A 15,051-nucleotide genomic window follows, 5' to 3' on the forward strand; every position below is an offset into this window, starting at 1 on the left:
GCCTTATTTAAGGCTCAAGCCACCGTTAATCTGTGTTGAAGCAACATTTCTATACCTGCTCCAGCTTGAGCTCCCCTAGGAGCTGTCCATCTTGAACACATCCCAGTCCAGTCACCAGGAGCAGAACACCTGGAGGCATGGCTAAGGGTAGGCAGATGACTACTGGGAGATTTAAAAGCATTCCGACACCACACTAAATGGGAATATTTCAGGATGGAGGCAAGGGGAAACAGCACTTTTCCTAGTCCAGAGATGTGCTGCTCATTCTATAGCAATAAAACACTTGCTTTAAGTTTCTCCTCCATCCTAACGCCTTTCGTCTCTCCCTCGCCCCATCGCTCTCTGCATGCCCAAATGGTGCTTCTGTTCCACGCAAACTGGGGACCTGAACCAGAATGTTCCTGGACAGAGAATACAACACTTTGGTGTAGGTCTCTTGTAATGCCTGGATGGCACAGGAGATAAAGGCCCACCTTACTTGTAAAACATTTTCCCATTATTGTTTTGCCTTTAGAAGGTCCTTCTGAGGACAAACACAATGAAGCCTGCACGTTGCACTTTGGAATTAGAAAATTAAAAAGCCCTGTCTCAGAAAACGTGTTTTCCAGGCCTTCTGCTTTGATACTCTGTAGGGACTGAAATGTGAAAATTAAATAAAACTGTCTGACGGCTTGCTTTTAGCCCAAAAGGCTTGCTTGGGTTGGGAAGACAAAAAGAAATTCTATTCTCTGATATAGCCAAATGTTACAGAAATACTCAGTGCTTTTTTAGCTTTTCAGAAAGTGGCCAAGTCAGATTTCAGTGTCAAAGAACAATATCAGGCCATGCTGCATAATATGCACTCTGTGCTAAAATAATTAAAATTCTGTCCCCCCAAAATGTGACTATTATGAGCTTGTAGATGGAACCAACATATAATTTCCCCCTATTTTGCACATATCATCCTGCATTTTAAAATTATTTTGCCTTATTTATTTATGGTTCAGCTAGTCACGGCAAAAGCCGTGACATTTCTAAACACTATCCTTTGACCTCCTAGATCTGTTACTTAGCAATTTCCTCTGCTGTGATTTCAGTATCACCCACAGACTTTGAAAGCACCCCTTTCTCAGCCATGAGCTCTAGGAGCTTCCTTTAAAGAAGAATACCGGTAATAATAAAAAGAATAGGAAGCTGAGTCTACGCTGAATCCTGTGCCCAATGGAGCCCACACATTCCCTGCAATCCTGCAGAAAAATTAGAGTCTTGTACCCTAAATATATTTTTCTCTAGTGAAAAATTGCCTACCACATCCAGCAATCTCTCTCCACGGCTGAATGTTGATGCCTCGAGCTTGGCACTGCTGGGAATAACTCTGCAGCAACTCGCAGAGAGTCTTGCGGCTGCTTGTGCTTGCGCACATGTCCCTCACACAGTTTTCCAAGTGGAGCCGAGCATCTTCTGGGCTGTTACAGTGTTTAAACGGCCCGTTCACGTCGCTTATAATTCCACAGCGGTCCTTCGATCTGAACCTGGCTACTTCAGTCTCGCTGCATTCAGACACAGCCCCAACTGCTCTGCAGTAGAACGGAGAGCTTGCATGCATCCAGCTGTTTCCAAATGCATGAGCATTCTTTACCAGAGTACCATTGGGAGTCCTGAAGTCATCAAGGCGGTTCCCGTTGAAATCTCCGCCGAGGCCACAAAGGGAGCCAGAATAAGTCTCGGGGAGAGAAACAGACACGTAGAAAACCCAGTCATAGGAGAAAGAGAGGCCAAAATCGGTCTCAACGATGACGAAGCGGCCAGAGACACTGCAATAGGCGTTGAGTTTCCCTGATGCGAGGGTGACAGGCAGGTTCATCAGGTACCCATTTACCTACGACAAAAATGGGGATGCGAACATTCTGTGACATGTCTATGTCAAGGCCAAGGGTTTAAGCTTGCCAGCGATGCACTTGTTATTTATTTATTAACAACATTTTAAAAGGTTGCCGCATAACAGGAATTCTCTGGGCAGTTCTCAATTTCTTTCTAAAAAAGGTACAATCAAACCATAAAAATACAAATAGCGCATTAAATTAGGTGGCAGGGAAACAGAGCCTTCCAGATTAGCCTCATTGAATAAAGGTGGTACCCTGGACAATCGTGAATAGGCATTAAGTCTTTTTATAGTTTATCAGTGACAAAGCCTGCATTTTATGCCAACTTGCGCTTTAAGAAGTCTTCGTTTTCAAGCCTGAATTTTTATGTCAATATCATAGAGCCCATAACATAATACTGTTATATGAATCTTTGGTGTGACCACATTGGGAAGTCTGTTTACAGTTCTGGTTGCCTAAGCTCAGAAAGGATATCGAAGGGTTGGGAAAGGTTCAGAAGCAGGCAACCAAAATAGTCAAGGGGGCGGAGCGACTCTCCTGTGAGGAAAGGCTGCAGTATTTGAGACTTCCCAGTTTAGAGAAAAAGCTTGTTAGAGGTGGCATGACAGAAGTTTCTGAAACTGTATACAGTCATACCTTGGTTGTTGAATGCCTTGGTACTTGGACATTTTGGGTCCTGAATGCCGCAAGCCTGGAAATGACTGTTCCAATTTGTGAACATTTTTCGGAAGCTGAACGTCCGATGTTGCTTCTGCGGCTTCTGATTGAGTGCAGGAAGCTCCTGCAGCCAGTGGCGTAGCATGGGGGGTGCGGGGGGGGGGGGCGGCCGCACTGGGCGCAACATCGGGGGGGGGGCGCGCTCGCACTCGCAGCTCTCTGCCCCTACCTGGCTCACTCACTCTCTCTCACTGCAGTGCTGGCTGTGCGAATCCGATCCGAGCCGCCGGGTCGCTGCCCACTGTGGAGGGGAGGGTGCCAGGCGTGCGGTGCGGAGAGAGAGCGAGGGACTATCTGGGGGAGGGACAGTGCAGCCGGGGGGGGTGCAAATTACTTGCCTTGCCCCGGGTGCTGACAACCCACGCTACGCCACTGCCTGCAGCCAATTGGTTTTCGAACCGTTCGAGGAGTCGAACAGACTCCCAGAACGGATTAAGTTCCACAACCAAGGTACGGCTGTACATTATGTAGAAGGCAGATAGAAATAAGTTCTCTAGACTCTACACTAGAATTTGTAGGCATCCAATGAATGCTGAAAGATTTGGTGCAGACCCAAACTGATAGCCATCACATTATCTTGTCAAAGCAAATCCCAAAGCTTTATGTGCCTTGTGAAGAATACTTACTTTTTGCCTGTCTTGAATGTCCCAGGTTCTAGTATGATGAGCCCTTTACATTTGGGGCAGAAAGGGAGCCAGAGAAGCAAGGGATAACACAGCAAAGCCTTACCTGTATTTTGTCTTCCTGTCCTGCTTCTATAATAATTTGCTCCCCATAGATATAGAGCTCCAACTGCTTCACTGTCGTCACCGCGAGGGAGGCCTTGTGTGTATTCAGCACTTTGATAGTGAAACCAGGAAGCTTTCCTGGGGGGCCACAGTAGGTAGTCAGGGTGTATTTGCAGGCGCCTCGGAAACCATAAACGTGATTATCATATGTGATGTAGCGAGAATGGCTGTATATCCACATGGTGCCGTTTTTCATGGGGTAACAGTCCCGTTTTTCATCCACAACTTTGCATATTTCCAGAGGCCCGCAGGCATGTTCCTGGCATTCCATGTGGCGCGCAGGCTGCTTGCAGGAACATTTCTTGCTGCAAGTGTCTGTCAGGATCACTTCCTCTCCCAGCTGGTAATAGCGGCCATCCAGCATGCAGCCACACATCCTCCTGGGCACGCACACCCCGGAGTGAAGAACATAGCCTTCTCGGCAGAAGCAGCCTGCCACACAGGGCTTTGTGCAACGGGAGGGTGCATTGAGGTTGGCGCAAGTGGCTGGGCAGGCCGGGCCACAGAAGTCATAATACTGGTTGAATGGACAGGTAAAACCTGTGGGGGAGAAAAACATGAAATGCTTTGGAAGCCGCTCATGCTCAGACTTAGCATATCAAGGCAAAGTCCTGGTAAGGTCTCTCTTTTTTTGCATTTGTATCAGTCAAACATTTTGGTGCACAGAGGGCCTTCTGGTGGTTCCCTCGCTGCGAGAAGCCAAATTACAGGGAACCAGGCAGAGGGCCTTCTCGGTAGTGGCACCCGCCCTGTGGAACGCCCTCCCACCAGATGTCAAAGAGAAAAATAACTACCAAACTTTTAGAAGACATCTGAAGGCAGCCCTGTTTAGTTTAATAGGTTATTGTATTTTAGTGTTTTGTTGGAAGCTGCCCAGAGTGGCTGGGGAAACCCAGCCAGATGAGCAGGGTATAAATAATGTATTATTATTATTATTATTATCATCATCATCATCATCATCATCATCACGGTTCCTACAGGAGGCAAAGGTAAATTATGTTTGAGAGGTTAGCCATAAGACATTTGCCTTATCCATTTGTCTAATCCAGATGTTTGGGAGCGCAAATTCCACTAGCCCCAGTCAGCATGGCCAATAGTCAGGGATGATGGGAGTTGTAGTCCCAAAGATATTGTGGGCTGATCTTAATTATGAGACTCTCAGCAGCTTTGACAGAGATGTCAAGAATATTACATTGATATGCATATTGCATGCATGTTAGGGGCATATTATTGTCCTATAGACACACAGCTATTAGTAATGCTTATTCTACCCCTCTTTTCTATTTAGTGCACACACAGAATGGTTGAATCTCTATGTAGGAGAGAACCTGCTTGGGGTCCTTATGACTCACAGCAGTAGCACCAGGAACAACCTAGAAATCATCTTGTATTGTCTGCAGGAGGATAGACAATGAGGCGCCCTCCAGATGTGGGCTCTCCTTCCTTGGAGGTTTTAAAGCACAGGTTGGATGGTCACCTATCATCAATGCTTTAGCTGAGATTCCTGCACAGCAGAGGATTGGACTAGGGGCCCCTGGGGGTCCCTTCCAACTCTATTTTTCTATGTTGTTGGACTACAGCTCCCTGTTGGGATACTGCCGGGGAGACATAGCTGTCAACCTTCCCTTTTTTTGCAGGAATTTCCCTTATTCCAGCGCCATTTCCCACTGCTTCCCGCTGCTATCCCGGATTGTTAGATATTCCATAGACTGTCCCCGGGACAGGTGAGGCTGCCGATCCCTTATTTTCAAATCTGAAAGTTGACAGCTATGCGGGGAGACGGGGGCATCAGGCAGGCCCCCAGCTGGCTCCGGACGATCACTGGTCTCCCATGAAACAGCATCAGTCAGTCAGTGACACGAGCCTCAGATACATTTAGAGACCTGTGCACGCTCTGTGCACGCACCTCACAGTGAAGAGGCGGACAGAGAGATGTGCAAGCAAAAACGTACAGCATTTATTCAACATAGTTCAGGAATAAAGGAAAACATGTCTGCATGCCTTCGTGTCCAGCAAAACAGCAGTATAGCAAAAGCAACATACAACGGAAGTTCCCAGCAGACCGTGCTGGATGTAAACAAGCATGTGATGCACAACAGTCATGCCTGACCCTTTTAAAGTGGAATGGAACTATATCCTAACACTCCCATCACCACCAACTACTGGTGATGCTAGCTGGGGCCGATAGGAGCTGGAGTCCAACAACATCTAGATGGAACCACATAGGCTATCCTGCTGCTTAGGTGACAACTGTATGGTCACTGGCAGGATTTTAGACAGAAAGCTTTCCCAGCTCCAGCTGGAGAAGTTGGGGCTTTCTGCATGTGGAACATATGCTCCACAATGACTGAGCCTTCCCCCAGCAAAAACTGATGGCAGCCTTGAACCAGAGATTCTTGCAAGGGGTCCAGGCATCTTACTGAGGAAGCCCTCAGGCAGAAATAGTTATTGGTCTAATGTGCAAGCACTTCAACATAAAAGCAAATACCCCTTTTTGCTTACTGCATCCAATCTCCCAACGCCAGTTTGTCACCTTCACACCAATAATGGTGCACATCTCATCATAGGCTTCAATGGCTCCGCATAGCATGCGGTTGGCCTGTCCGTACTGGCAGAGGTCATAAACACAGGACTCATAATAAGGGTCAGGGCTTCTGTGCCAATGGCACTCAGAGAAGGGCCCAGGATCGCTGATCAGGATAGCACACTTCCGCTCAAACACATGTTGTTTGGGACATGGATGAAGATGCCCAGTGTCGTTCTGACACCTAAAAGAATCATGGGAAGAACAAGGCTGGAGGCAGGCACATCAAAGAAGCGTTTCAGTCTAAAGCGCTGTAAATTTAAACAGGGAAAACAGGTAGAGAAAAACGGGACTCCACGTCGCCATCTGGTGGCACAATGTTATATCGCATATACAACGCATATAAATCTCTTTTTCTTTACCAGACTAGCTGAGTCCCAAGAATCGTGGCAAGACTGAAGGAGAACCAGCTGTTTATTAATTGATTTTTTTTGCACCACTCGGTTAAAATGTTAACTCAAAGGTGCTTTATAATGTATGTTACACTGTATATCCATGTGAAACAATCAGGAAAACCGGTTAAACTAATCTCATCATTTAAAATGATCACGAATCACAATCATATCAGAAAGTTCTTCTGAACAAAAATTTGCTTGCCCTTGGTAAATATGACGGATACTCTGAAAATATTTGAAATTCACCCTCTTGCCGAATTCTGCCGTTTCACATTTTGAGTAATCCACATTATAATGTGATTTTGAAAAACAAGCAGCAAAACAAAACAGAATTTAACATTCAACAACTTCAAATCTGATCAGATGTATTGTGTGTTTTTTTAAAAAAAGGAAATCATAAAATAGGAAATGTCATAAGCGGCCTACTTGTCAAATACAAAATGTATGTCATCCCCTAAATACTATCAAATATCAAAACATCCTCTGGTGGCCATTGGGGCACGGAGGAACTGCAACTGGGAGCTGGATGGTAGCTCACCAGAGTGTTTCTCGTTCTTCTCTCTTCTCCTTAGGGGAAGACAATACGTCAACAGCCTCTCTAGCGGCAATTGGAGAGAGAGAGAGAGGACTGCCTTGTGAGAGAACTGCTTTTCTTCCAACACCTCTGCTGATAAGGTTGGGCAGTTGTGTTTCCCTAAGAAAGGGTTTCATGCAAGACTGGCTCAAGATTTTTCGCTACCGGAGGCAAAAATTAAAATTAAAAAATGGCTCCCCCACAATTCCGTGTACAGAATCTCAGTGGACTAGTGGTTGAATCTTACTTAAACACACAGCATCTGAGGCCAGCAGGCTATTTTACAAGGTGTAGGGCAGGTTGTGTGACACACCACGGCATCTGCTGTCTAAGCTGGCTAATTCAACTCTGCCTTATGGCAGGACCAGCCCTGTTTGCATGGAATATAGGTCACAGGGGAACAGAGCAGGTTCCATTTTGGCTCTGGGGGAAAGAGAATACTCCTACCACTTGGGGCTGGTGCTTGATATCCAGGCATTCCCAAACTCTGCATCGCTCAGATCTTTCTCTCCACTGAGCAGGACTTTATCATCAGTGGTATCACCGTTGAAATTTCCACATATTCCACACAGCTGATGTTGATACTCTGGGCCCACACGGATGAACAAACTGCTGGCCCCATTGAACTGGATCTCCAAGTTGGTTTTCGTTCTTACGACCACCATGTGCCTCAGTCTGAAGATCAAAGCAATGGATCCAACATGGGCTGGCAACTGGGTCCTTCTGCCATTAACCTGTATATTAAAAGGGGCAGGGGAAGAAAAGCAGTTTCTGTAGTACTAGCTTTGTTTTTCCTGTTAGCTGTGTTGCTAACAGTAAGGCGGTGGGGGTCTTGAACCAGGGCAGTAAATAAAGAGCTAACTTGTGATATATCAGCGGTTCAGTGCTCATTTCTTCTCTTTCCAAAATAGATTTTATCTAGAACCATTGCAAATGCAGTAATAAATAGTCCACTTGTGATATACCAGTGGTTCAGTGCTCAGACGTCGGTCTGGTAATCCAACATTTCATCGCTAAAGAGCTTAGTCATCAAGCTTTGTAGTAAAAAATATACAAGAAAAGACAGTATGTAAACAACTTAAAGCAAGGATATATCTGTTTGCATCTGTGTGTTTCCATCGGGAGGAGCATAGAAAGAGGACAATGTCTTTCAGTTTGATAAACCTCCTGTTTAATAGAATTTCCAAAATCTTTTTTGGAAAGAGAAGAAATGAGCACTGAACCACTGATATATCATAAGAGAACTCTTTATTTACTGTGTTTGCTATTGTTTAAGATAAAACCTATTTGGGAAAGTACCTACTTCTGCCATTTTTATGGATGCTTATTGCTTGTTTACAGATAGTTGCCTTGTGTCAATATTATCTTGTGTCGATTGCAGTAGTCATTGTATTACCGCCCTTTTCATTGTTTTCTTGCCTGGTAACCAGCCATGTTCAACAGAGGGTAGCTCAGTAGGCACTGCCACACCAACCTGGGTCTGCCCTCAGCCACCCCCCACCTGCCTACCTTAGTTACAAGAAGACAATGCCAGCCAACCACCTCTGCTTTGGTCTCAGTTTTGGTCCGGCAGCACAGCAGGAAGGAGGGCTGGGGCCAAACTAGCATTAGTTGTTGTGACGTTAACATATGAGAGTGCTGGAGGTGAAATAGTTAAACAGGTTACCCAATCGGAACCCGGGGGTGGAGTCAGAGGGGAGAGTTTGTTGGGAGTTGGGTGGTTGGTTGGAGTGGGAGTGAATTGGGATAGAGTCTGTGGGGAGGTTGAGTTAGTGTAGCGAAATAAGCTGAGTCAGGAACAGTTAGGAGCTAGGAAGACAAGTAAATATCTGAGAGGTGGTTTAGTGAGTGAGAGCAGGTAGCAGAAATTATAGGTCTGGATAGGCACCCTATGATTGTAATTGACCAATACCATTTATGAAACCACACGCTTGTTAAACTGCAATAAATAAACAGAGGTTTATGTTCCAATTTAAACCTGACTGGACTCAGTATTGTACCAGGTAGGGCCTGGGTGGTGGCAGCGAGAAAAAAAGTGGTGGCACAGGGATCAATAGACGGTGAAACGTCCGGGGACCCTGTGTGATCGCCACAGTTGGTTCCCCCTATCTTTCGTTCTAACTCTGCCTACCATTGTCCGGCAACCCTACCAGTCGCAATGGGCCCCAGCCGCCACTGGCCACACACCCTCCAGTTCCAAATCCAACATCAGGTCCATGGCCCTGCCGACTAAATCAGCGCAAGCTTGCAGGCCTGATAACAGTGAGCATCCCGCCTCAACTCACATGGGCAGCTTTGCCTCGCTCTAGGACGATGTGGAAACTCGAGTGGCTGGTGAGGAGCCAGATTTCTACTCGGTAAACAAAGGATACGCTGGGTTTCCAGAAATGCCTGTTGGCAGCCATAACCCGGAAGGAGAAATCCCGGGAAGAGTTGCAAGTGTAGGAGACCTCGTAGTCACAGCTGCCCTGGAAGTGAACCACCGCACCGTCAAAGGTGAAGTAGTGAGGGTCTCCCGTCACAACGCAGGTGGTCAGGAAACTCCGGCAGCCCCACTGTCCGTCCCTCAGGGCGCATTGCTGGCCCCGGTTGCATTTAGCTGCGAAACAACGGAAATTGCCCTGGGGGTCACAGATGCATTTTTTTGCACAGCCGGGCAGCCAGATATGGCCTCTAACCTGCATGAGAAAGACAAAGGGAAATGGCCATCATATAGTACAGTGGTACCTTGGGTTACAGAAACTTCAGGCTACAGACGCTTCAGGCTACAGACTCCACTAACCCAGAAAGAGTACCTCAGGTTAAGAACTTTGCTTCAAGATGAGAACAGAAATCGCATGGTGGCAGCGCGAGGCCCCTTAGCTAAAGTGGTACCTCAGGTTAAGAACAGTTTCAGGTTAAGAATGGATCTCCAGAACGAATTAAGTTCTTAACCCAAGGTACCATTGAATAACTCCTTCAATATACCCACAGCTGGCCCAAGACATTTTTCTGCCTTAGGCAATGGCGGCAGGGTAATAACTTGGGTAATATTAGGAAGCGGTCTTAAAGCAGAAGAGACTTCTTTAGCAGCCCTCTACGATCTCAGGCCCAGGTGTTGCTCACAACCTGCTGCCTGGTCCCTTCCATACAGAAAGCAAGGGCTCCACTCCTGATCTATAACCCCTCCCAATTATGCATTATTCGGGAAGCTTTTATCGTTTTATGTTTTGCTGTGTTCCTTTATATTTTGTTGGAAGTGGCTGCCCAGAATGGCTGGGGCAAACCAGTCGGATGGGTGAAGTACAACAGACAAACAAACATATTATAAGAATTTTAAGGTCTCAAATATAGAATATATGTTCATAAATGCACACATCTAAATATATGAACCATGTGCCTGAAATAGTATGGGAGAGCAATCCTGGAGCCATTCAGACTCTCCCAATGACTTCAAATATTCCTCTGCAGTAAGGGAGGCAAATGGGGAAAGCTGTCCCATTGTCTTTTCGCTTGCAAATCCTGTCTTAAGGGTGAATTCGTGTATGAATAGGGTGAGCCTGTGACCTGAATTCAGGAACTAAAGTATTAACCATCACAAAAGAATGGCCAGGCTGTCCAGGTAATGCAACCAGTGACCATTATCAGGTATCCTGGCAGACAGGATTTCTGCTGTAGACCGCCTCCTTCTGTGAGGTATGGATGATGTTTTGGGGAGGTGGTCTTGGGCTACAGGGTGGGCAATTTCAAAAGTCTATATAAGAGTTTGTGTACCATTGCTCAGGGTTATCCTCCCTCCTGTGTGTGGTGAGTGGGGACCCTGTTGAAACAGTTCCTTGAATAAAGATCAGGCTTGCTAGCCACTTTGCTTCTCAATATACTCTGGTTGGCCTCTGTTATTTTCTCCTACCGAGAGGGAACCCACTTAAGGACACTATACAGGCTCTGGAATACAGTGGTACCTTGGGTTACAGATGCTTCAGGTTACAGACACTTCAGGTTACAGACTCCGCTAACCCAGAAATAGTACCTCGGGTTAAGAACTTTGCTTCAGGATAAGAACAGAAATCATGCAACGGCAGCGGGAGGCCCCATTAGCTAAAGTGGTACCTCAGGTTAAGAACGGCTTCAGGTTAAGAACGGACCTCCAGAACAAATTAAGTTCTTAACCCGAGGTACCACTGTACCCCAAAAGGGAAAGGGAGCAGTTTTTCTTATAACCATTATTATTATTATTATTATTATTATTATTAAACATTGGCTTTGACTGGACTGGACAACCAGCTCACTTTGTAGTGGCGCCCATCATGCTTGCAGCCACACTGCTCAGGCAAGACGCACTCATTGCCATTCCAATAGTAACCGTCGTCACAGAAGCACCCTTCAGAGCAAGCAGAGGCAGAGACGTTCTGGAGCCAGGTCCCGAAGCACAACTGATGCGAAGGATTGCCACAGAGCTCGTAGTGACTGTGTTGTGGGCACTGGAGATCTAGGGGTGGGGAAGAAGAAAGCGCTTTTCCTGAAAATAATTTTCTGGCAAGTTTCAGATTTATCTTTTCTTTTTCGACCTTCTCCTGAACCGTTACAGAGGATTTCAGTCCTCCCCTACAGAGTGCTTGGCAAAATGGTTTCTGCACTCCTGACGTTAATGTGGGTTGCAGTTGTGGATCAACTAACATAGCAGAATGGTTACAGGTAGGTAGCCGTGTTGGTCTGCCATAGTCAAAACAAAATAAAAAAATTCCTTCCAGTAGCACCTTAGAGACCAACTAAGTTTGTTATTGGTATGAGCTTTAGCAGAATGGTGTGTGGATAAGCCCACTGCTAATGCACTATTTGTGCATCAGTAACGTTTTTCAACACAACAGCAACAACCACCACCAGTCTGGAGCAGCCCAGAGTTTCGTTCAACATTAAATAAACCAAATTTTAACAAAAGACAGTTTTCAGAGATAAGGTGTTGGAGAATTTCAACTCCCTCTCCAAGGATATCAGTCCCCATTACACACACATTTTGTCACCCACAAAAACCATGGAGAAATTTGGGAGACCATTTTTGCTCAGCCCCAAGGTGGTACTCAATTAAGTTTTAGTCAGAGCCATTGAAATCAATGTACCTAACTTAGTCGTGTTCATTAATTTCAACGGATCTCCTCTGAGTAAAGTTTACTTCAATACCATACCGAGTTTATAAAATTCTGCGATCTCCACCCCACTGAGAAGCAAATGCCTTTTTAAAATTACAGCAGCCTTTTGGGGGGGAGCTATTATTATTACATTTTTTTTTCACCACAAGAAAAGGAGGAGAATAAATAAAATAAATTGTGAGGCGGGTGAAACAGAAAGCAATTTTCTCTCTCTCTCTCTCTCTCCTTGTGGGCATCTTTTCCCTTAAATACGAAAGTTTAATGTTAATTATAACCATTTTCTTCTTATGTCCATATGGTGTAATTGTTGTGCGTGTAAGTAGGGAAGGGGAAGGAATTCAGCTTGAATTTCAGTGAGAATCTACCTAATTTGCATGTTCTGCTATCTTTCAAATTTTGCACTTTTCTGCAGCTCCCGTCTGTGTACAAAAAAGGCCTTCTTTTAATGGGAAGTGTGTGTTAAGATGCACATAGTAGTGAAAATAACATATAAAGTGCACTATATGAGCTGCTTTGCAAAAAAAAAAAAGGTATATCAGGTAAAATACAGTACAAAAAATGTGTATATTACATTTTTACAGGTTTTCATGAGCATTTTTTAAATCACAAACCATTGCAAAAATGTGGAGAACTGAACTTAAAACTGGGAAAAATGAGAAACGATGAGAAACCAACACGGACAGATTTCTCTGCTTCAAGTGTAACACAGCTCCAGTATACGTACTGCAGAAAGTATCGTTCCTCCAAGCTGAGATGCTCAGGTTTTCTCTCTGGCAGGCTGCGGCATACTTCTGAATGGACTGGCACAGGACCCTTCTGTCCCCTGGGGAGGCACAGAGGTCAAATATACAATCAGACAGATAGGGCTCAGGGCTAATTTCAGACCGACAAGGAGCAAAGGGCCCAGTGGGGTTCTGGATGATCCAACATCCACATTTTGCCTGGAGGATCTGTTCCTGCTCCAGGCACTGAGGGTAGGGGTCAGCAGAGCCACCGTCACAGCCCGGCACAGTCTCAGATTTCCAACCCGCAGCGAAGTAGGAGACATTCTTCCCCAAGGAGCCGTCTTGCATCATAAAGTCATCAGCGGCAGCTCCATTGAAGTTCCCACAAAGCCCGCAGGTGAGGCCCATGTATTCGGCGGGGATGGTGACAAAAAGGCTGTGGGCCAGGTCAAAGCTCACTGCCAGGCCAAACTTCGCTCTCAATGTTGTGTACACTCCATGCCGATAAATGACAGCTTCTCCTTGATTAACATCGGCTGGAAGGTTTGCAGTTATCCCATCAATCTGATTGAAACAAGCAAAAAGTCAGAGACTGGTTAATCTGAAGGGTCATCAAGGAACTGGCACTCTTCTCTTCTGCAACAAGGCTTCTGGGTGGCGAAGTTACTTTGGCCCTTAAGAAACCATTCCTGTTCTCCTTACTTCAGAACAAAGTTCAGGAGTTGTGTGTAGAATTTTCAATGTGCAAATCTGATGCAAATTGGTGCCCCCACTTTTAGTCATGTGGGGCTTAAGTGGCCAATCTAAGGACAACTCCAAAACGACAATTGTCCTGGAATCTTTACTAATCTGGCCTTGGTGAGATCGGCAGCTTACCTGGACATCAAGAGACTCATTGATGTGACTTTGCCTTAACTAGGCTTGGTTCCAGGGTCTCTTGCACTCTCATTGATTAGTTTCCTGTTTCATTGAGGTCTCTCCTTGACTTCTGCATGAGTCTCATACCTGCTTTGCTCTGACTCGGCATCTTAGCTCCTGTTGCGAAATAATCCTTGCCTAACTATGAGCCAACCCGATTGCCCCCTCAGTACATTCTTCCCCAAACTGGAGCCCTCCAGCTTTTTTTGAGTACAGCTCTCATCAGCCCCAGCCAGGATGGCTGATGGCTAGAAATGATAGAATTTGCAGCCCAAGACATCTAGAGGACACCAGGTTAGGGAAGCCTGCCTTAAATTTTCACATGATAACAGAAATCACTAGGTTAAAGCTGACTGAAAGTCCAGAGGTAGCATTATTATCAATTTATGATGGAACAGAAGGGTCACAGGCTATGACGGACTTGATCACAAATTTATTGACAGCTGCACGAATTATTAGCTAGGAAGTGGAAGGGGCAAGCAGAATATAAAATGGAAGAATGGTGTGGGATATAGCTATTAATGATAAATTAACATGTGCCACAAAGGTAAGATGGGGAATATGCAGGATAAATAATTTTGAGGAGATATGAAGGGTGTCTGTAGAATTTGTACTGTAAAAACAGAAAGGGGTCAAACCATCGCAAGAGGTGTTGAAATTTTGGGACGTTGGATAGTTACAATGGAATGGTCTCGGTGGTGGGGTGCACATTTTTATTCTTATTTATTTGTGATTATTACTTTGTCAAAATAAAACAAAATAAATTCATATGCCCGTGGCTATGTCACTTCTCTTCTGTTGCTGCCCTGCTCCTTCTTCATCTTTCAAATCCCTTCCCATGCCCCATTTATCTGAATTTTGTATCTGCATCTCATCTCGCTACCAATCATAGCCCTGACCAGATTCTTCACAAGAGCAGGATGAACCTTACCTCCACAGTATGGTGTACGTGTGGGCAATCAGTGAGCCACATGTGGCCCTCTTAACATGGCCTCCTGGGTGGTCCCTCTGCTACCACCATCTTTACCCATTTTGGGGGCTGCTCTGCCACAGTATGAGCCATGGAACTTCAGCCACTGCAGGTAATGCTGCAAATATGCCACTAAGACTGCTTCACAGTGGGGCTGACTGCACCCCCATTGTATTCTTCTCCACCACAGCACGGAGAGTCTTTGTAACTGAAAAAAGCTGGCTGTCACCAATGCAGCCCTTCCCTGCTTTCAAAGGGGATTCTCTCACCCTGCCAAGGTGGGGGCAGGCACTGGCGGAGGACAAGGAGTGGGGGTGGAGTGCACCGCCCCTGGCAGCGTGATCCTGGTGGGGTACCATCACGGCTGCCCCCCTGTCCATGCTGGGCACCAC

The 15,051-nt window shown here is 45.8% G+C and overlaps 1 protein-coding gene across 1 annotated transcript in view; it reads right to left on the reverse strand.

The window, feature by feature from the left end:
- Window positions 1-15,051, reverse strand: part of LOC310683546 (IgGFc-binding protein-like) — a gene marked incomplete at its 5' end in the record, with an annotated part of 38,429 nt that overhangs the window by 15,836 nt on the left and 7,542 nt on the right. The window contains 7 exons of the mRNA XM_083453478.1: window positions 1,288-1,858; window positions 3,309-3,907; window positions 5,870-6,135; window positions 7,368-7,654; window positions 9,206-9,598; window positions 11,189-11,388; window positions 12,771-13,335. Of these exons, the coding sequence (XP_083309604.1) occupies window positions 1,288-1,858; window positions 3,309-3,907; window positions 5,870-6,135; window positions 7,368-7,654; window positions 9,206-9,598; window positions 11,189-11,388; window positions 12,771-13,335 (2,881 nt within the window). The remainder of the gene's footprint in view (window positions 1-1,287; window positions 1,859-3,308; window positions 3,908-5,869; window positions 6,136-7,367; window positions 7,655-9,205; window positions 9,599-11,188; window positions 11,389-12,770; window positions 13,336-15,051) is intronic.

The sequence above is a fragment of the Podarcis tiliguerta genome (assembly GCF_965153285.1).
Source record: "Podarcis tiliguerta genome assembly, chromosome: 8".
In the NCBI taxonomy this organism is placed as follows: domain Eukaryota; kingdom Metazoa; phylum Chordata; class Lepidosauria; order Squamata; family Lacertidae; genus Podarcis; species Podarcis tiliguerta.